Genomic DNA, 21,948 nt, shown 5'->3' with positions numbered 1-21,948 from the left:
TGAGACTGCATGCCCTCCCTCTTGAACCTTCACACCTGCTCCTCGGGTCAAATCCTGCCCGCCGGCACGCTGTGGTGGTGCACTGGCAGCTCGCTGCTTGGTGGTGGGTGGCAGGGTAGGCTCGGTCCATGGGCTGGAGCACACATGCCCGTCTGTGCTGCCTGACACCCAGAGGCTTTCCCTGAAAGGCTGAAGAAACCTGCAGGCTCGTTAAACGATGGAAGGTGCGACCCTAGCGTCATGGCATGATTTGGAGGAGCTGTTCCTGTCCAGTACCCATGCTTTTTCCTGGGCATGACTCTTGCCATGGTTTTACCTCTCCTCCAGTGCAAACAGCCCAGTCCTCACCCCTCTGCCTTGACCTACATCCCCCACCCCATCCCTCCCATACCCAAACTGCTCCACTTAAATTCCTGTGGGTTTTTATTTTCCTCCCTCTAGTTTTTTAACCTTCTCTTCAGTTTCGCACAGCATGGAGGGTTTTCCACAGTCTTCACCAATTGCTGAAACCTCCTTTCTCCTACCAGAAGTGTCTCCTTTGTCTTCATCCTCTCTGGAGTCTCTGGGAATGGCAAAAGAAGTTCAGAGACAGCAACATAAAGAACTAGCCAATTTAATGAAGGAGAAACCGTGCAAATCAGGGTTTCCCTCTGAAAAAGGGGCAAAGAGAAACCTGGTGTTGGTTTTACAAACACTATTCCAGCTGATGCTGCTCAACCAGCTTGCAGGTACTGTAACAGAGCCATACCATTTATGACATCCATGGGACACAGGCATGATGCCCTTCCGATGGGCGCAAAGCAGCACAGCTACACTGAAATTGTTGGTCGGACCCTTGCCAGGAATTTAATGCCATTGGAGTCTCATACCCTTTAAAATAATACGTTTTGCATTTTGTTTTTCTCAATGCCGTTTGTCTTCGTGGGACTCCATTTATTGGTAATACTTTTATAAAGCATGAATATGCGTGGGACAATTAGTAGATAATCAAACCACAGCATTAACGATCTTTAAAACGCACCTCTCCCGAATAATAGCAAGCTAAAAAAAATAAAGGAAAAGAAAAATCCCATCAAATTTATTCAGCTGGAATATCTCACCCAGAGAGCTATTCTCCCATAATATTTGGGGCAAGCACAGTGTCATAAATCTTAGTGCTATTAATCCGTAGACTCATTCATCTCTGTTCAGCTATATAAAAGCAATAACCTTGTCACTATAGGAAGGAAGATTGGGCTTTTAATTGCATATAGATTTCAGGAGAGTTCTTATCTCATAGTTCAATTTGTAGCTTCAGATATGGGTCTTTGCTTCCCTTGGTCATAGTCCATGCAAATCTGCTGTGCTCTCATATACTTACAAATGTTGCAGAAGCTCAGAAAGAACTTAGAGCTCTGCTGGCAGATAATACACGCAGCCTTTTCAGTGTTTGCTTTATTAGACAAGCCTATATTTAATTAGCTCCTCTGAAACAGGATATGCATTTTTTTCAGAGGACCATCAAATTTGTGGAAACAAACCCATTTCTGAGTGCGTGCACACAGGCACGCACACGTCGCCAGTCACAATTTCCCTGACTCATCTCCCTTGGCCCTGCCAGTGCTACCAAATGCATTCTGTACCCTGCAGTTTATTGGCAATAAAGACAAAATAACTGGTAAGGGGTCTTCCATCCCTCACCGGTAACAACCGTAGGAGGAAACACCTGATTTATTCATGGAGCCAAGAGATATGCAGTATCTGGGCTCCGGTTATTTCCAGGCTTTACTCGGCCAAAGACTTCTGGAGTCGTAACCCCCCCTTATTGCTGGGCAATCGGTCAAACCAGCAAGCCCACTTCAGCCCGGCAAATATTTAACTGCTGCTTCCAAACTGCAGCCAGGCAGGATGGCGAGGGCTTTGCTGCGCGTCTCGGTACAGCACCGTACCCCCCCCACCCCCCGAGTTTCTGCCTGTGGGGTGACCGGCTGAGCGCAGGGCGTTGCTCCTTTGAGCAGCTCAGTTTTGCACGTAGCGCTGGCTTCAGAGCCTAAATTCGTACCCTTGAGGGAAAAAGTGCCTCCCTGCAGTGCTGGGGATCCAGGAACAGCGTGGGGGGCTGTGTTTTGGGGGGGTTGGTCCTCCCCAGGCAGCATATGGACCGGGTGTCCCCCCTCCCCATGCAGCTGGTGCTGAGCACCGCAGGCTGTGGATGTGGCACGGGGTTTTGTGTCCTTTGCACGCGGGCGCTGGGACACAACGAGCTGCCATCAAGGCAACGTTGGGTCATCCTGGGGGGGGCTTTTGGATCTCGATTTTTTCCTCAAAGTCCAAGAAATAATTAGGGTATCCTCATTTTTTTTAGCCTGCAGGGTTGCAGAGGAAAACCTGGAAATGGGAGCTTTGTTCTCACCAAGACCTTTCCCTAAGCAGGTGGGTCCAGCTGCAGGGTCTTTAGGAGACAGATCGGTTCAGCCGAAAAGGGGATATTTGGGTCGATATTCCAAGACAAGGAAACGCCAAGTGCTTTCTGCAGCAGGAACTGCTGCTCCATGGCTGCGGATCCCGGCTCTCCCCACACTGCCATTCCCCCGATGGACGATGCCCACCACGAGATAAGGTCCATCATGGCCAGAAAAAGATGGGAGCAGCTGTAATATCAGGTGTTGTTACACCGCAAACAGGCTCGTAAATAAATTATTCTCTGCTTCGGAATTTGATATTTTTTCCCGTAAAGTTCACTACGTTAGATTTTTTCATACTGCAAGTTGTTGGCCGAGGTAAGGAAATGAAAACTGATGGTGGAAGATTAGAAATCTACCGAGGGCAGGAATTCCCGGGTACAGCTCTGTCTCAGCTGTCTGCCGCTCTCCATAATGCTCCTGCCCGCAATCTTGTCATCTACACGCTTGCACACATCAAAGTAAAACTGAGAGATAGCCGGCTCGGTGGGTTTGTCAGAGTATTTGCGTTGCATAAAATAAAATGTAACTTGCGAAGGTGCTTCCTTGTGATTTTATGTGTGCACCTGGCTTTTGGGGGTTCTTTTTTTTTTTCCCCCCAATGCAGTCAGAAACTTGTATTTCATTTTTTTCTGGGTGTTTTTCTGTATTTTTCATTACCCTGAGTACCTTTACCTAACCACCACTTACACGTTTCCTATCTAAATTAAACATTCCTGTGCTTTTCAGCCCCTTTCCAGTGGAGGTTGGCAGGAATGAGAGCATGCCAGTAATTTTTCTGCCCTCCTAAGAACAATGAGGTATTTACAAGCGGTTGATTGCTACCTTGAAGGTCGGGCAGATGCTGGACTGACCAAAGTGGCCTCAAACCCCCAAAGACTGATGCACTTGTTGAACTGTACTCTTCAGCAAGCCCTGGGTCCCAGCAAAGACCACTGATTTCATCCCATCATTGAGCTGGGGGCCCCAGATGCTTATTCATCTGCTTTTCCAATATTTTGTCTCAGCGTATAACTAACTATATCTTACAAAGGAAAAGAAAAAGCCGCATCTTTTATTTTTTTCCCCTCAACCACACATTCTTCATACTGCAGAACCCAAAGCCTGGGTGAATTTTAGGTGAGTGGGAAAGTTGATAGTTGTGCATGACAAGGAGAGAACAAGTGAAAACAGTGATTTTGGTCTTAAAGACTTTTTCTTTTTTAATATTCAAGTAAAAAAAAACCCAAAACAACAAACTAACAAAAAACCAACAGAACAAACAAAAAAAATAAAACCAGCATGCAAAAAAGAGGCAGAAAGGCTAAGTCTACTCTGAGAGATGGGGTGAAATCCGCTGTAAAGACTGTTGATATTTTTAAAATAGGAGGGGATTTATCTCTGCAAAACTGAACTGTTCTCCTTTAAAAACAGATCCTTAAAATGACTCCTTCGCCAGTACGAAAGGCAGAGTCAGTGCTGACATGCAGCAGAGGTAGAGATTTATCCCAGGTGGCAGCAGGGGCCGACATCCAGCTGAGATGGAACCAAGAGCTTCTCTTGGATGGAAGTTCTTCCCACCTCTCTGCGTGGTGGTAGTCTCCTCTGACCATCAGCCCCTGGCGCTGCACCTTGCCGGGCGTTCCCTCCTCCTCCTCCCATTGACCTACCCGAGGTGCAACCTCTCCATATCTCCTGGACCTGTGCTGGAGATGTGCCTCCATGGAGGTGGCGGAGAGCTGGTGGTTATGGAGAGCTGATAGTTACGGTGAGGTGATGGTTACGGAGAGCTGGTTAGGATGGTTTGTGCTCACTGGGAGCACCGATGTTCAGTGAGACAGCCTGCTCCCACTATTCATACAAGCTACTAGAGATGCCAGCGAGGCTCGTGGCTTGACCTACCAAAGGTCCTGGAGAAATGTTCAGCTCTACCTCTGATCCCTCCAGAACATGAAACCACTCAAGGGAATATCAGCATGTCACGAAAAGAATTTTGCCAGTGAGCTCCTGCAGAGAACTTATAATCATTACAAGTGGAGCTAAACCCTATTGCAGATATCTATCACATTGGCTACTTTGGAGGTTTGGGACTTCTTTTTTCTAACTTATCCCTCAGTACCCTTTGCTCTGCTCATAGGCACTTTCCAGAGCTTTGCCAGGATGTGCCCTGGAGCCAGATGGGAGGACCTGGCAATGGCACACAGCTGTCCCCTCCCACACAAGCTCTTGTGTCTCCTCCTCCGACCCCTTCGAATAAAATTCCTCTCTGGTGGATTGGCTAGAAGAGTCAGCATCCCACTAAGGGGTTAATCTTCACATCATTGGGGGGAAGAATTAACACAAGAAAGTCCCGGTGTCAGTATGGAGTTACACATCTAATGCTCCCTGGGATTTCTGCTCCAAATGTAACTCTAATTAATTCTAAATGAGAAATTCATCTGGCTTCATTAAAGATGACATCTGCAGGAACACCGGTCGCACACAGAGGTTTTCAGCTATTACAGCAAATATCTAGCATAGGAATAACAATGGATTATACATAGTCCCTGGAGAGATCAGAAGAAATAAATACACTTTGGTGTCACGCGTTATAGCAAATGTCTAAGTAACATAAATCAGATTAAATATCACAGCAGATCAGCATCGTAGTACAACCAGCTAAGCAAAGGTGTGTCTGACTAGAAAGAGTCACCAGGGAGGAAAAGGCCATGACTACGGAGTCTGTATGCATTGGCCACAGCCAAAGGGACACAACCGAATTTACTTAAAATACACAGCAAAATAATATAGGAGACTGCTAGATTATAATGTTTGCTTTTCAACCTGCTCAAAAAAAAAAAAAAAAAAAAAAAGGTGGCAAAACCAGAGCAAAAATACACTATCATTTCAGCAAAGCACTGTTTTTTTCTGATGAACAGAGGACACCGAGGTCACGGGATGCTGTTCACCTCTCCAAACTCTGAGAAAGTAGAGGATGACACCACCTACTTGCATGAAAGCCTGCTCAAGGGGAAAAAGGCAATGGGGTAGCATTGCTTTTACATCTGGGCTATTATTAAATGGGAATTTTAACCTATTAGAAGAATTAGAAAAGGGCACAAGGCACAGTCCTGCTCCTGGATATCAGAGTTTATATATAAAATATGAGCAAATTGTTCTACTCTGAGAGCATAAAAAGGCATTACTTTTGTTACAGACCTCCTTATGGTAGGTACACTAACAGGCAGTCGAATAAAACTGATGTTCATAACAAGCTAAGATACAACCTCAGAGCAGGGGAAACATGATAGAAAACACAATCCTATTTACAGACTGCTTTGTTTGCGTATACTTTTTGCTTCTGAAGTGAAAAATATTTTATAAAAGATAGTGCATCTCAAGCCCAGAAAGTCTACTAGACGTAGTCGTATTTTGAAGGGTACGAGCGTCTTCCATCCTCACTTCGAGCAGCTTCTTCATACCCTGCACCCTTCCTAGTCTTCGTTTCTGGTTCATACCCTGAACCAACCTTATACGGCCCCGTTCTGTAGGAGATATTCCGCCCCGATGCGTTGTAGGACACCGCTTTGTAACTGAAAGAGACACAAAAGATGGCATCAGCCACTGGAGGCTCTGTGACTACCCAACATTGCACCTGGTGCTCCTCTTTGCTGTTGGGTTTTAGGCAACTTCGTACTGTGTCATCACTTGGAGCCACACAATGAGCTCAGAGCCAACCCTCCATGGACAGGCTACAAGTCTTTTTCATGTTTTTTCATAAACTTATGCTTTCTTTCCCATGAGTAAATCCTTGGTTAAGTGAAGCTACATAGGTGTACGAAGCCCTACCTGATGTAAATCATACCTCAGCTGATGCAATCTACACCTGCTGATGATCTGCTATGCAATTTGCAGTCAAAGCTGCAATTAATAGACCTGACTTAGCGAGCATATCACAAATTTTAGATTTTAAGGTTGATCTCTCCTCCCTTCTCTATTTGTTTGCAAGTCATGTGGTCAGGGACGGGAAATGGTCACTTTTGACCCATGATACAGGGCAAACATCATCAACGTATCATCATGATATGTTTTCCAACAGAGGTATTATGCATAGACGTTTCCTGTGGTGAGCTGGCTGTATGCTATCCCGACACCCAAGACTTCATGCAATACCTTCCAATCTCTACTACAGATAGGCTTACCGGGATTCTTCTGGAATCAGCCCTCTGCAAGCAAGGCACATCATGATGCCTCCTACGAGGGCCAGGCCACCTGCCACCCAGCCAACGAAGAGGGCTGAGCCGAAGGTGTACCTACAAAACACAGAGATGTGGCTAGTTAGTGCTGTGACGGTGGTCCAGTCTGAAACACACTGAACATTGTCATTCTCTCTCTGGTCCTGCAGAAGTTCCCGTGAGCACCATCCCACCTGCAGGCTCATCCGCAACGGGCTCTCTACCTCCTTCTTGAGCTGCGTGAACAGAGACATCCCAGCCAATTTGCTAGGACAAATTATCTCCAGCGCAGATAAGACAGAGACTCAACAAATCTTCCGAGTCCTGGGACCAGACTAATATGCACCGAGAGTTTGCCTTTCCTTCAGCTGCAGCACACCCGGGTCCTGAGGGAGATCTGTGCTGCGGAGCACGCTGAGCCAGATGATCACCTACCTGTTCTGGACGTTCTGCATGCCCTGGTACATGTTGGCAGTGGACATCCAGAAGTTTGTGACTAGCATGTTGGCAAACACAGACACTCCGGTGATGGCACATAGACCTGAGATCAGACAGAAGGGCAGACTGAGAGCCACATAGTAATTATGGACTCCAGCTTTTCTGGGCAGACCAAGTCTTATTTATCCTCACTATGCCCACCAAGACCTTGGAGTCTTTCCTGAAACCCAGATACTCACAGCACTGGGGAGGGACTGAGCCATTAGTGGTGCTTCTGCCCCAGGTCCCCATATAGCCGTCACTATCGTGGTACTTCAGTATCACAGTCTTTAACACTTCTGTCCTGAAAGCAGCCCTTATTTTAGGAAGAAACGCAACCCCCAGCTCACAGAGGTGTGATGAAGGGCCAGGTCTGCCATGGCACATGGATCCCCAAACTCCTCGGCTAGCTGAGACTAAGGACCTTGTTTTGAAATGGGTGAGCTCAACCAAGGGATGTCCCATCCCAAGAGTCAGCCACATCATTGCTTTAGACACCTTGTCTTTGGGAATGCATGGTGGGCTTTTCTAGTGTCCTTGTCGGCCAAATTCTCAACCCACTGACTCAGATTGATAAAATTATAGATTTTAAGTGGAAAATTGCAGAAGGTGGTTTCTTCTGTCCAGCTTGTACTTATTGTACGTCTTTAAGTTGTGTTGTATGCCTCATATCCCAGCAAAAGTAAGTGCTGTTCAACTGTAAGGGTTTTAAATAGGGACATTCTCCTTCCCTTCATTAGGATATGGATTTGATTTGATAACCCATCTGCAATAAAGCGTGGGAAAACGTGTGAGTGATGTTCTTAAGCATTCGCAATTCTGAGGTAGCTGGGCAACACTAGGCATTCCTGCAGCCTCCCTGATAAACCAAGGCATTAAAAAATTACAAGCCAGGCTACCACAACCCTGAGAGTCTTCATAAAATTATTATGTATAAAGCCTGAGACTCTACATAAAACTATATACAGAGGATATAGTAGTACATAACAACAATATACATAAAACAAGTCAAGAGATTCAATTTCTTTTTTATCTGTGGGCTGCTTTTTCTACCTTCCATGTTCTGTCCCATACAAACTTCTGGTTTTCTTTTACTAAGCAGAGCTAGAAACCACTTGTCTCCAGAAACACAGGCTGGAAGACAAATACCAATAACTTCATGCAAGCAGCAATGCTTTGGATTGCTCCAGAGCATCTGCTACCTATGACCAGAAGTTCACGAAGAACTGCCCAGTCCTCAATTCCAGGCAATCGCAATGCCTTGCACACGAAAGACACGACACCACCCACTTACCAGCAACAATAAACATGATGCCGGAGGTCAGAGTCATGTTGGCTTTTGCAGAATCCTCCATGTTGCCGATACGGATGCATTTCAGAGCAAAAATGCACACAAGGAGGCCAAGGATGCCCAGGACGATACCCACGATCATGAGGGCCCTGACAGCCTGGAACATCGCTGCAAAACAAATTGACAAGAGCCACACTGAATGACTGAAACAACATTCGTCAGAGCCTGGGAAGTTCTTAAATATTGCTTCTGTCTAAAAAAAAAAAAAAAAAAGTATTAAAGAAGAAAACCCTGAACATGTTTTGCAATTCATTTGCTGAAAGCAAAGACTATGCCTTGGAAAATGGGCACTGGATCTACTCTCGGTGGGGTTTTTTTGGGGCACCTCTGGAAGTGTGTCTGGTTTTTTCCAACTTCTGAAAGAGTTTGATGGTTGCCACATAATTTTTGCATATGTTCATTGGCACCGGTAACAATTTATTCAGCTGAAACTGAGCTGGTGTACAGCCGGGATAAGCATGAGTTGTTTCATAACTGAAATGATTGAGAAAGCTTTTTTTTCTCCCCAAGCAACAATGAAGAGAGACAGCTCCACCCAATTGGTATTTCCAACTACTGTGTGACTCAAGGTGAAGTTCTATACCTTCCTGCTTTACAGTAAAACGCATGGCACAGGAGAAAAGGAAAATCACCTTGACAAACATTACACGTGCACCAAGGGAGAGCAACAAAGCTTTGGCAATGACCATCCCCAGCATCTCCTTCCCATGGTTATTCGCAATATTAGTCCCTTATGCATCTGTCCACATTCATTAATACAACACGCAAATACCCTAGCCCTGCATTTGTTTAGCAGCCTGCTGCCAAGGTGCAAATGCTTGGTTGGGAGGCAGGTTGTGATGCTGACGGGTCAGATAAAGGTAGCAAAAATCCTCCAGACTCTTCCTGGCCAGAGTAGAAAAGTAGAGGAAAAAAGCAAAGGGAAACTTGCACCTTTTCAAACGGAGAAGTGAAGGGAAACAGCCATGTATTTGAATACCAAGGTGATTTTCTAATAAGGTGGCACATATCCCATCTTGCCTGCAATTCAGTGCTGGCCCCAGACACTTCTCTTCCCCGCCTGTGCACGTGTCCCTGGCACAGACAGGAAGGCGGCAGGGCTGGCAGAACACCGATCGAAAGTATTTCAAGGGCTGTTGTGATTTGGCTGGGATGAATTTCAGCCTCTTCTTGCCCTCCCATGAGCTCTTGCAGCCCTGGGTTTGGCTTTGATGCTCCCCACACACGACTGTCCATCTTCAGGGAAGGTGACGTGGGCTCGTGACCGACTGAGAGGGGCAGACAATATAGATAGATATAGATATCCTACAGCCCCAGGGACTTCACTCAGCTTGGCTGTCACTCCTTTGTCTGGGCTGGCCGGGATGGCTATGGTACCCAAGGGTCCCACATGGCCCGACTGGAGCAGGAGGCACTGGTGCAGGAGAGCAGGGAGCAGACCCTGCTGGCCTTGCACAGGTTGGGAGAAGGGTTTATAAACCCTCCCCAGGAGGGCGAAGGTAGGTGCTGGGGTGCCCACGTGGGTCTCCTTGCTTGTGGGGTACCACAAACCTGAGCAGAACCACGCTGGCACCATAACGCACAAGGAAGGTCTGCCATCCCAGAGGCTGGGAATACACCACCTTCTCCCATCTGGCAGTCCCACCGGGGCTGCTGCTTTTATGACTCAATTTGCCCTTATCAGCTGATAACAAGTGCTAACGAGCCTGGGATTTTCAATCTCCCATTCATCAGCCCCCAGGTGTGAGCTCATTAGTTATTATTCACAGAACTAGAAGCTGGCGGATACGCCTTATCAGCCCTCAAAGGTTGTTCGCAGCACCTGATGCAAAGCAGAAAGCTGCAAAGAGAGGAAAATCACAATACTCATTTGTCTCTGCAGTCACTTAAGTTTCTTTGCAACTGCTTTTGTTTCAGGACAGGCAGGAGAGGCTGGTACTCCAGGGCAACAAAAGACACTATGGATCGTGATGGAAAGTCCTTGTGCCCAACAGTCCTTCATCCCTGGGATGCCTCCTATGGACCTTATGGTTCCTAGGTGCCATCACTGTGGTGTTCTCAACCCTTCAGGAAGAAGTGATCCTAAGCTAAGAGCTCACAGGGATATTGTGGGCTCCCAGGAGAGATGTTCCCAGTGCCTTGGGTGCCTATGGAAGGACACAACGGGCAGGCAAAGCCAAGCAGCTCTTGCAGAGACTGCACTTCTGCTAGAGCACTGAAGTCCAAGTGTGGTGAATCTCCATTGAAAAGGAGCAATTTGCAGCTGTCGGAAAGAGGAGAGACAGGAACACAGCAGGGCACACAGAAAAAAATGCAAAATAGCCATCAGCAGCGATTCCTCTCTCCATGAGGCTGACTTATGCACCGTCTCCACAAAGGAACAGAAAGGAGAAGAAAGTGCTCCCAGGTCTGCTGTCGCATGAAGGCCTCTTCACTGGGCTCATGGGACTGAAAGTGAGACCTGTTTGGAAAAAGAGCACTGCAGTTTCAAGTGAATTTTGGCATCCAGCGAAAGTCCTCTAAATAGAGTTGCTTTCCAAAGGTGAACAACCTGCCCGAGAAGGAAGAAGTGGAAGGGCTTAGACAAACAAAATAGGAGACAAAGGGGGAAAAAAAAAAATTGTATCAGGAGCACTAGGTAGCAAACAGCCCTATAGTTAAAGTCAAGCACAGAAACTACCTGCCGTTTTGCATAGGCATTTTGCATGAGGCAGGATAACTTTGCTTCGTACCTGCACACATACGGTTGCTCATTTTGCACACCTGATTTCCATACGAAGGGATGGTGCGCGCACACGATAGTAACAGCACAAGCACATTCACCGAAATAAACGTCGGTGATCTGAAACCACCGTTCACATCACTGGGTTTTTTCAGGCCTAAGTGAAACTGGAGAGTTTTGCTGTCAGTAGCGAGAGGTGAGTGAAATAGTTCACAACTAACATCACCTGCATTTCTCTTACTAATACAAAACACAAAGGTCGAAATCTAACTTTATGGCTAGTTATGACTGATGGAATATGGAAAAGTTAGGGAAAAAATGAGGGGTTTAAAAGTTATCCAAATTCAAGCAGGGGCATTCCTTCTTTATGTTTTAAGGTACTCATCAACTAAATGGACGCACAAAGAGAATAAAACTGACAGAATATCTCTATGACACAACGGAAAATGCACATGACTGCCTTGCATGTTTCCTTATTGCTGTATTACCTAAAAATAACGTAAAAAGTAGAATCCCGATTATGATAAATTGGCATCAAAAAGATGGTTACCACTGCCTCATTGCTCTTTTAAAACACAATCACCTACACGCAGTATTATAAGGATATCTGTACATATATATTGATCAACATGTGAATATATAGTTTAATTATTTTTTTTCTTCTTTAAAGCAAATGGGCCTGTAGGAAAAATGAAAACACCAGGTTTGCTCTCCCAAATGAAAAAAGAAGTCACCTAGCAATCCTGAAGCTGGGTACACAGAAACACATTTATTCCATCACACACCTCGGGATGGTCACAGGCTTTTCTCAAAAAGCAAACACTGCAGCCAACGCACCGGTCTTCAGCAAAGCTCTCCCTCCTGCCTTGCAGGGAAGCAAGGTTGGCATCCCTGAGGGTGAGAGCCCACACCAGGATCTCTTCTACACCGATCAACAGATGCAAAAGCCCTACGTACGGTAGTGCTTGCTTGCACCTATCTGCAATTGTGCGCCAAGGGTGAAGAACACTCTCAGGGCCATATTTATTGCTAGCTGGCAGGGCGCGGGCACGACGGGTCACGAGGAGGCACAGCGAGCCAGGCTGGCTGCTCCCATCCCATGGGTCCTGCTAGGTTGGGAGCACCTGAATACCCTCACATGCAGCGGGGTGGGAAAAGCAGCTCTTTTTTGTAAAGTAAGCAAGCAAACGAGAAAGTAATACCCCTCTGCAATCCACTTCTGTAGCCATTAAAATGCCCCAGATAGCATGAAGTGACTGAGCGCACCTTTCCCCTTCTCACCCTGCCTACTCACACACTGTTCGCAGGCAGATGTCTTCAATTCGTTTTCTCTTTGAAAACAAAACAAAACAAAACAATTGTTTTCTGTAGAAACCATTATTCTGATAACACTGCAAAATTACATGCAGCTGTTTTCCTTGTGTTTCGATTCAAAGGGACAGAATATCTGTGGGTTTAAACACACTCACTTTCCTCACGTCAGCGGAGCTGTACTGATTTATGCCAGCAACAGGGCTGAACCCGTGATGCTCATCCAGAGATCACCTACACGTGCTCCAAGTTGCAACCTCCACTCAGTAAAGGTATTATTTTTGGTAACAAATACGCAAATATTTTTATGCTCATACACTGAGTAGCCCGGAAATTTTATTCCTCACAAAGTGCTTTAAGATATCTGCTCCTGCTTTTGGATGAAAACTGTGCAGAGCTACAGGAGAGCTCCTGGGTTAAACCTGGTGCATCTTTTGCCCCTACCTGGCAGCCCAAGAATGGTGAAATATGGCCGGCACTCTGTAAAGCCAGAGCTCTGCCGCACGCAGCTCCTCCATAGTCCCTGATATTGGAAGACGGCCGTGACTGGGTTGTCATACAAGTCCTGCGTGCTCCACATATCCATGGCAGTGGCCACGATGCACCCCGCAACACCCAGCGACGAAACGATGAACCCCACCACCTGGCAGACGGTCGTGGACATGGTGTCTCCCCCGGAGAGAGGAGGTGAGACAGCTCTGATGAAGCCGCAGACCTAATGGGAGCACCGAAGTCCTCTTGACTGAGCCACCAGAAACGCAGCAGCTCTTATCAGATGCTTTCCATTGAGCGGTGTGTTTGCTCAAAGTGTTTTTGCAAGATAGTCCAGTTTCACTCTCGCCGGGTAGGTTTGTGCTGGCAGGGCCAGAGATATGAGCTTTTGTCCTTTAGAAGTGCTTGTCCTTCCCCAGCCACGCTCCGTCAAGTGTTGGGCAACCCACTTGGAACATGCGCCGTGCCCCTACTGAAACCCTTTTGCTGTCCATCAGGCTTCTCCTGCGTGCTTGGCACGGTGCAAACATGCTGAGAGGGGCAGAGGGAAGGACCACGTTCCCAGGTGAACTCAGCATCTAGCCCAGGTCACCACCTCCCCGGCCCTCTGCTTATGCAAAGAGGGAGTAGATCTGCCATCAAACCAAGACAGGGACATCTCTACACCCGGCCACCCATGCAACCATCCACACAAGAGGTGTGGTGGTAGACAGAGATGTGAGTGGCGAGGTCTACAGGAGGATGCGGGGCCACCAGCTCAATCCAGGGAACAAAGAGGGACAGGGACACTCCTTACAGCCACTTTGAGCATCACCGAGGTTGCCTTGGATGCTGACCATGGCACCAAGCCAAGAGCACCAAATTGATCCAGCAAAGCTCCTGCAACTCTGTTCTCCTGCCCACATCCCCATCACCCGTTACATGGCCTCACTGAACCCCATGTGGAGAGAGGGAGGGCACAGGGACCATTTTACAGGTGCTACACTGGCTGAGGGGATGGTCCTGGAAAAGGGAGCAGAAGATATAAAAATTATGAAAGTAATTATTGTTTTGCACAGTGGAGAAGTGCTGGGCTGAGAGGAGCAATATAAATTCACCACGCCACTCTGCTGATGGAGCGCAGTGAGTTACAAGGACCTTCCAGCCTTCACACTCAATCCGTTCTCATCTAATGCCCTGCCCCGGATGATTTACGTCAGCCCTGACCTAGAAACAAATTCCTGCTTTATCCAGTCCTGATCCCACTCTGTGCCACAGGCACCGTCAATACCATCGCCTGGTGGTGAAGCCATGTGAAAGCCACCAAAAAGAGAGGAGAGGCTGATTTCCGTGGGTGGATGAGCTACACAGCTGTTATTACACATTGGCTATCGCTTCTGCCTTCTGGACAACGACCGCCCAGGACATCCCTTCTGCTTTTGTGGCTGAGCAGCAAGCTGGTGGGCAGCGGAGAGAAATGCTTTTCACCAGACTCTGCTGTAGCAGCCAGAGCACAATTCACATGTCTAGTGGCCACAAATCACAGCCACCAAAGCCCTCCTGGGTGAGGCAGAAGATGTCTTTGCTTCCAGCAGTTTTATTCAAATTTAGTCATTTCCACTGAATTCGGTAAGTTTATATCGGGGGAAGGGTTAGCTCCAATGTATCTAAAGGTCAGAAGTTGCCAGCAAAAATAATAGCGTAAATAAAAAACATTGAAGTGAGCCCTCAGGAACCATAGATGGTAAGAGTTGCTCATCAGTGAGGGAGAGGAAATGCTGACTAACATACCTCATCTTGGATAACGCTTTGTGAAAAATCAGGGCTGGAGAGGACCTAGAAGCTGGGAGCACAATAAGTGCTAAAACAAGTAACGTGGCCAGCTCTCCCCCCCATCCTTCACTGCCCCACAGCCAGAATTGTTTCCCAATCCAGAAAAGCTGGTGGCACCCAAGCCCTGATGCTCCTCAGCCACTCTCCAGGACTCTTCATGTCCCAGGACTTTCCTCCTTCTTGCCATCTAGTGGTAAGAGACCACATCGCTCTTTTTCCAGGCTAAACCACTTCAAACCAAGTCCCAGAGATGGATGATGCTGTGTCACCCCACAGCATTACTGTGCAACAGCTTGCAGAGCTGCCCAGAAAAATGGGCCCATGGACTGGTCACAGCTCCAAAAAACAAACAAAAAAACCCAAACAAAAACAAAACAAAAAAACCCCCTCACAAAAACCCCAAAACCAACCCTGGAGAGAAAAAAGAAAAAGAGGGGGGAAATATGAAGGGCAATTTTTTTTCCCCAGATGTTTTTTCCAAAAATTTCTAGAACTTTTTAAACGACTTTTTTTTCTGCTAAATTGGGCAACTGGGTGGTTGCACGAATTCCAGTGGAGGTGGCCCTCCCGTGCACCATGCCTGCGTGTTTGCTTTGCCGGGAGGGGAGCCACCACTCCTTCCTCTAACCCTTTCTGCTGGTTTCAGCTGCGTGCAGCTGGAGCAGCATTTCAAACCGATAGGGACCTTCTCTCCTCCTTCTCTCTCCCTCCACCATTTCACACCCCCAAGCCCCATCGCTCCCCCCAACACACCTATTGGAAAGAGGGCCATCCCCTGGGTTGTCCCTTATGGTGCCCTGAGCTGGAGTCTGCCATCCAGGCAGTGCTGCCTCGTCTTTCCTTGGGGATATGGTTTTCTCCTGCTGATGGGGGATGCCGCTTCTCATCATCCCTCTTACTCAGCGGCATCGAAACCTCAGAGCAATGGTGGAGCAATCAAAAAATATCATTGACAGTCTCCAGACATGCAAGAAAGCTCAGATGAACTGGTATACATTTGATTTTGAGGGCCAAATTGAATAACATCTCTGAAGAAGATAAACCAGCACAGGGCTGCACATTCTGTCCTGAAACTTCATGCATGCTCCCTCCAAAAATGGAGCTGAACAAGCAACTTCAGTAACAAGGGTCATGCTGCAGTCCTTAGCTAAGAGACAAACACCCAACCATGCTCAGCACTCCAGGTATTGCTGTCTTTGAGGAATTATGGTGTTTTGGAGGAGTTTCTATTTGCTCATCCCTAAGAACATTGCCTGAGGTGCTATCCAGCCATCCCAGCATTAGCTGCTTGCCATTTCCTAGTGTCTACAAGTGTGATGCTAATCAGAGTACGGGAACTCAAAGCTCCCACAAATACCTTCCTCAGTGGCTGGTTGAAGCAAAGTTCTGGAGAAAAAACCTGCAAACTTGTTTCTATCCCAACTTTTCCCCTAGCCCATTTTCTCTGCCTTTCTGAAATGGTCTTATTTTAAGCTTATTGTTAACGGTTGTTTCTGAGCCACTCATGATAGGGAAAAATATGTTTCCCTTTTCAAAAATCTCATCACCTCATTTTCCCCAGCACCCAGCTCAATAACAGAAGATCACCTGGGAGTTTTATCTGAACTGTTGGCTCAGAGCACAAGTTGAAAAGGGATTGGGTGATAGGATAGCTGTAGAGCATATCTAAGCATCTTTACCACAACCTGATGCCACCAGCCACCCCTGGGAGATATCTACAGACAGGAGCGGTTGAAGGACAGGGGGACCTCTCTCCAAGCATGTGCCTGTTGCTCAGTCTCCAGCAAGGTGGTTGAATGCTTGGGCCAGAGGGCTTGCAATGCCAAGTGGTAATGCTGAGCATTATCTAAGGAAGGGACACGGTGGGGAGACAACTCTCGCAAAGGCTGAGCTTCCTCACCAAGGCGCAGGGAACAGGGCTGGCTCCCGCTCTGAGTATTGGGACACCCACAGTGGTTTACCCAAAGTAGGAAAAGGAAGGTACTTTGTGACCGCTCCCCTCTGCAACCTTTATTTCAGTTCATACTTGCTTTATCTACCCAGGAGTTGACTCTATATTATCTCAAAACCGTTCACTGGGCCCATTGCAACTCTTGAATGTTATCACTGCCTCTCCCATAAAAATCACCTACAGCTCATATTTACTTTAAAATTTGCAAATACAGCTCACACCCTGCCAGTCCATTCCAGCTTGTTTAGACTGAAACAAAGCAAACGCACCCTTCTCTTTCTGTCCCTCCATTGCTGTGATGACCACAGCCTCCAGGAGCATGTGGTCCACCAGTCCATAGAATGAGAAGGGCTGACTGGCCTTTCTGAAACTCAGTGGGGAAAGGGAGTCATGGAAGACCCACATCCCAGCTCAACCCACTCTACCCTGTTGGTCTTCAGGTGGTCCAGAGGAGCTTTGGAGGTCCCTCAGGAGAGTTGGGGTGCACAAAGCTGCATCCTTCCCTACATGTCTATGAGCTGTAGCCCAGCCCCACATCTCCACAGCATCTTGCCATTTCATTCCCTTGCTCCTCTTCTGGCCCTCAGCCCAGAGCCTTTAGGATTATTTTTCACGTCTCTTGTCCTTTCACGGTGTAAAGGCATGAGACAGTAGCAAGATCTGATGCATGCGTCTAACTTCCCAACATCACCCACCAGGCTTTCTGCCACCTCTCCCTACCCTGAGCATCACTGGAGACCAGGGTGTCCAAGACATCTCTAAAGGTCTCACATTAGCTCTTGCCTCATCCTCACACCTCTTTCAGCTCCCGCTGTGAATGTAACTCACCATAGCCTCACACGCTCCTTTGGTAGGTTATATCAACTCTCCAGCCCACCCGGACCACCTAAACCCTTCTGTGCACAAAACTTGATCTCAAAAGACTTTAGGCAAGTCACAGCTGTTGCCTGCAGACATTTCAAAATTTGCAGCTGAACTGACTGGGTTAAAAGATTTTAAGTAGCAAGCAGAGCTTGGAAGAGACTTTGCCGCAGCTGTCACCAGTGGATGATAATGATATGGCAATTAGCAGTCCTCATCCTTACAAACTTTGGGCATAAAGCAGTTCCAGGGAGCAGAGGTGCTGTTTCTTTGGCCAGGGGACTGCCTTGTCTCCAAAATCCCCAGAGCAAGGGTTTTATTAGGGTTATGCCACAAAACACGTGTTGGTTGTATAAAAGAATACCTTGTCAGAACATCAATATAGAAGAAAAAAAAAAATCCAGAGTCACCAACATTAAGACTTCGCAGACATGAATTCTCCTTGGGGACCATCCACCCATCTCTACTACCCTGCATCAACAAAACTGGAAGCAGTTGTTTTATGCAAAAGTCTGGACAGTCGTGACTATATTCCCATGGGCAATTTCTACTCTAGCAGCACATACCCATTTACCAGCTGGAGAATTTTAACAGAGTGCTCTCAGACTTTCAAAGTTTGCTGTTGGAAAAGAAAAAAATATTCTTATTTTTCAAGTCACCAGCCTTTTGTTCCACAAGCAGAGAGAGGCCTCAGCCTTTCTGAAAGGGTCAAAAATGTCCTTTTCAAGAATGGCTGAACCAAGAGGTCTGAAAATAAGATACCAAGACAGACAACAGGAAAATTACTGCCCACGTTATTGTAGTTTAGCAAACTTGCAAGCAACTGAAATATACTCCTTTTTCCAGAAAGTGCCCTGTGACTTCCACACTAGGTGAAACTACCAGCCTTGCCAGACCTCAGCTATTTGTCTATTATTTGCATGTTCAAATTCAAATCGCGTCCTCCAGACAATCACAGTAAGGTCTGCCAACACACCAAAGCAAGCAGCAAAAAATAATAAGAAAAAGCAAAATCAGAACAAACAGGCTCAGCTCTCGAGTGGCATATTTCACCAGAGACTGACTGTTTATAGCTGAGCAGCGAGGGTGAGAGCCATAAACTACCTGCGTTATTTCTCATTTTCATCTATTATCTTGATTTTTCCTCAATCTATTTGAAATTAAAATTCCCAACTAAATTGAAGATAGATGATGGGCAAGACAAGTTTAATCTTTGCTATGGGACCGAGGGATTGAAGAAAGAACAACACTTCAGAAACCAAAACTTCATTGATGTACTCAGGTCACCTCGCTGTTTTGCTAGAGTCCTATTATTTTTATTCACTCTGGCACTATTGTTCCCAATATAAATTGCCATTGTCAGAATAATAAATAGGGGTTTATAATGGAAATGCTGACAAACCATTAACTACGGTGTGGTTAGCAAGGGGGGTTTAATGGAGATCAAGGTGCAGCACGGTTAAAATAAACACTGGGATGAGCCACTTAAATAATATCTTCGCAAATTAATAATTTGATTTTTAGCATCAGTTTTTTCCCTCCCCTTCTGGTTGGGATAGCCGCCCTTCGCTGGCGGTGAGTGGGAAGAAATGCCCGCAGGAGGAGATGAATTCAGGAGATGGAGCCAATCTATAAAGCACAGCAGCTTGTTTTTGCTTGTTTTTGCACCAGCTTCTCCAGAGACTGGAAGTGTCAGACAATATATAACAGGAGGGAAAAGTGAGGTGTGCAGGGGGGGGAAGCAAGGGAGTGACTTTAGAAGAGCAAGCCCTGTTCATTAAAAAGAAAGGAGAAAAAAAAAAATCCACCTCACTTTGTAGGGCAGTGCTGATAGCACCGGTCACAGAAAGCATCTTGTTCTGACAAAAGTACATAAATATTCATATACCTACACACCGGCGGGGAAGTCACCAACTCCAACACTGCTGAGGATCACGACAGCAATTTCAGGGGGTTCAGGGTCCCACCCACCTTTATTTTTAAAGTTTGTGCTTTATTCTTTGGATGTTTTTTTTAATCCCTTTTTGTAGGCGACAGCAATAAGCCCAGCAAATCGCGCATGGCAATTCCCCTCTAAGATGACCGGTTCATCGGAAATCCTGACATTTGGGATAGGGTGCCCATTCGTCTGCAACTGGGAAGCAACCGCAGAGCTCGCCGGATGTAGCTGAGAAGGGACAGACCGATGTCCCGCAGCCCATCCGCCAAAGGAAGGAAATCCATCCCCTCATCATCACTGTGTATTCCCATTTCGGAATTTAATGCCCATCCTACAGATATCAGCTTGAGAACTGCAGAAAAACCACTCTTGTTTTTATACTGTAATGCTGAGGTTAGCAATGGAGGTATTTTGAAAGAACAACAACAACAAAAAAATCCCAAATCTCAAGTATTCTGGTTTCTTCAAAGATTAAAGTAGTTCCCAGAGCTGAACACTTGAAAAGTTTAATTGCTTCTTCCGCAGAGTCACATTTTCTGTAGTTTTAAGCTTTCAGAGCTGAGGAAGTTGTGCAGCGTGTGATGGGTGTATGTGTGCACAGGGAGGATTTGCTTTTTACACCTCTATTTGCTCCTCGGATGGCAACTTTAATCTCTTTACCTATAAGCAATTAGCCTGCTGGAGTCAAGTTTTACCAACCTGTCCTGCCCCTTGCTGCACGCATTTTTCCTTGGTGAAACTACTCGGCTTTGCTGACTGCGACAGCAGCGTGCTAATACAAGCCCCGCATGGACATCCCTCTTTGGATATCATCCTACATTCCCTTGCACCCGCTACAACTTTTGCTAGGGCCTGCACAATTGGATGCCCCGGGCAGAATCAGACGCGCATCCCTCTAGGAAAATGCTTGTCTGCACCCCAGACTCTGCGTGAACAAACAAGAGCACTCAAAACCACGGGTCCAGCAAGAAGATGATGCTCACGGGTACCCTTGGCACCTGCACGGGGATGCTGCAGCACAGCAGTTGGGAACAAGGATCCAGAGGATGAACGACATGGAAATAACAGCTCAGGGGATGAAACGCTTCCTCCTACTGGTGCCCAAGGCCACAGCTGCACTGGGTTATGCTGGTTTGATTTGCGCAGAGATGGACTACTTGTGAAAGAAGCATTTTTTGTGCACAATGCTTATTTCTGTGTGTTTTGGAAATGCCATTTTGCAGAAGTTCTGCAATGATTTGCTGATATAATTGGCTGCTTCTCTCCACTCTTGCTGTGTCAAAGCATAGAGGCTAGATGGATATAATAGTCTAAGTGCCTTTTTTCTCACTGTGTTAAGGCAAGAGGGCAATCCAGATAATCCCGTTGTAACCTAATTGTTTGCACCCCTAGATACTCCAGGCACAACCAGGACAGGAATGATACCCGTGGAAGAAAAAACTGGAACCAAAGGAGAATTAGGGAGAAATCCAGCCTGGTGTTGTTAGCCTGTGCAGAAATACAGTGAGCTGAACTGTGACATATCCTCTTAGAGGAGGATCTTCTCCGATGCCAAGAATATTAGTGGTTTCTGGTGGGAAGCCATGCACGGCCACGCAGCTGGGGTAAAAGCGTATACCCAAGCTGGGCACAGGGGACAAATCCCCCCTCACAGAGCAGCTACTGCCCTGGGCGTATTGCCTGGACAACATCTCAGGCACCCGAAGCATAATCAGCTGTAATGAGTTTTGCTGAACCTCAGCTTGGCCATGGGAGGGGGTTTGGGTTGAGATACCTCTAAAGCACCTGTTGGCCAAACAGGATGAGCACCTGAGGTCCCTTTTGGCTAAAACTTGGGTTCCCCGCTCTGCCCCCCAAAAAAAGAATCACCCATCACCACCATTCACACATGGCTTTTGGCAATGTAGGTGGGAGGCGACGTGCCCATGGCTCTGCCCTCCCACCTCTCTGCCCTCGCGGTGAGCAAGCCCTACCTGGCAGCCCCAGGATGGTGAAGTAGCCACGGCATTCGGTGAAACCGGAGCTCTCCCGGACACATGTGCGCCAGAGGCCCTGGTAGTTGAACACCGCCGTCACCGGGTTATTGTAGAGGTCTTGGGTGCTCCACTGGTCCATACATGTTGATGCGATGATGCCTCCTATTCCTAAAGCGGACACCACGAAGCCCATGGACTGGCATATTGTCACAGACATGGTGCCGAGCGCTCGTTAGGCAGGTCCTCGGCGCGCACAAGCCTCCACAAGCCAGGTCTGGGGCAGGCAGCCAGGGCAGAAGGGACTTTTAGCTGGAGGCACAGCCTACGTCACGGACGGGAGTCAGGAGAGGTCTGGTCCGCGCCATACAAACCTACCCTTTTCCCTTTATCTGTTTCGGTGAGATAATTTTCCTCGCTCGGTA

General features: G+C 47.1%; 1 protein-coding gene across 2 annotated transcripts; it reads right to left on the bottom strand.

Annotated features, from left to right (window-relative positions):
- Positions 1-3,617: 3,617 nt before the first annotated feature.
- On the bottom strand, positions 3,618-21,743 carry CLDN18 (claudin 18). 2 transcript variants are annotated; one of them, XM_054836004.1, is made up of 5 exons: positions 21,524-21,743; positions 8,406-8,570; positions 7,070-7,175; positions 6,602-6,712; positions 3,618-5,992 (listed from the first exon to the last, which is right to left on the bottom strand). In XM_054836004.1, exons 1-5 carry the CDS (start codon positions 21,741-21,743, stop codon positions 5,815-5,817), a joined length of 780 nt encoding a protein of 259 aa, XP_054691979.1. In that variant the 3' UTR covers positions 3,618-5,814. The 2 variants fall into 2 exon arrangements, with proteins under 2 accessions (XP_054691979.1, XP_054691978.1); XM_054836003.1 differs by lacking the exon at positions 21,524-21,743 and adding an exon at positions 12,940-13,353.
- Positions 21,744-21,948: the final 205 nt, after the last annotated feature.

Source organism: Grus americana, chromosome 9 (genome assembly GCF_028858705.1).
Source record: "Grus americana isolate bGruAme1 chromosome 9, bGruAme1.mat, whole genome shotgun sequence".
In the NCBI taxonomy this organism is placed as follows: Eukaryota; Metazoa; Chordata; class Aves; order Gruiformes; family Gruidae; genus Grus; species Grus americana.
Note: the sequence above shows the minus strand (reverse complement) of the source record. Positions and strands in the feature narration are given on the sequence as shown.

What these genes read in the sequence shown, in the direction of transcription:
- CLDN18 (XM_054836004.1), bottom strand. Translation starts at nt 21,743, where the DNA reads ATGTCTGTGACAATATGCCAGTCCATGGGCTTCGTGGTGTCCGCTTTA. An exon ending in CACCATCCTGGGGCTGCCAG is followed by an intron (nt 8,571 to 21,523) that starts GTAGGGCTTGCT and finishes TTTGTTTTGCAG; the next exon opens with CGATGTTCCAGGCTGTCAGG. An exon ending in CATCATGTTTATTGTTGCTG is followed by an intron (nt 7,176 to 8,405) that starts GTAAGTGGGTGG and finishes GTCTGATCTCAG; the next exon opens with GTCTATGTGCCATCACCGGA.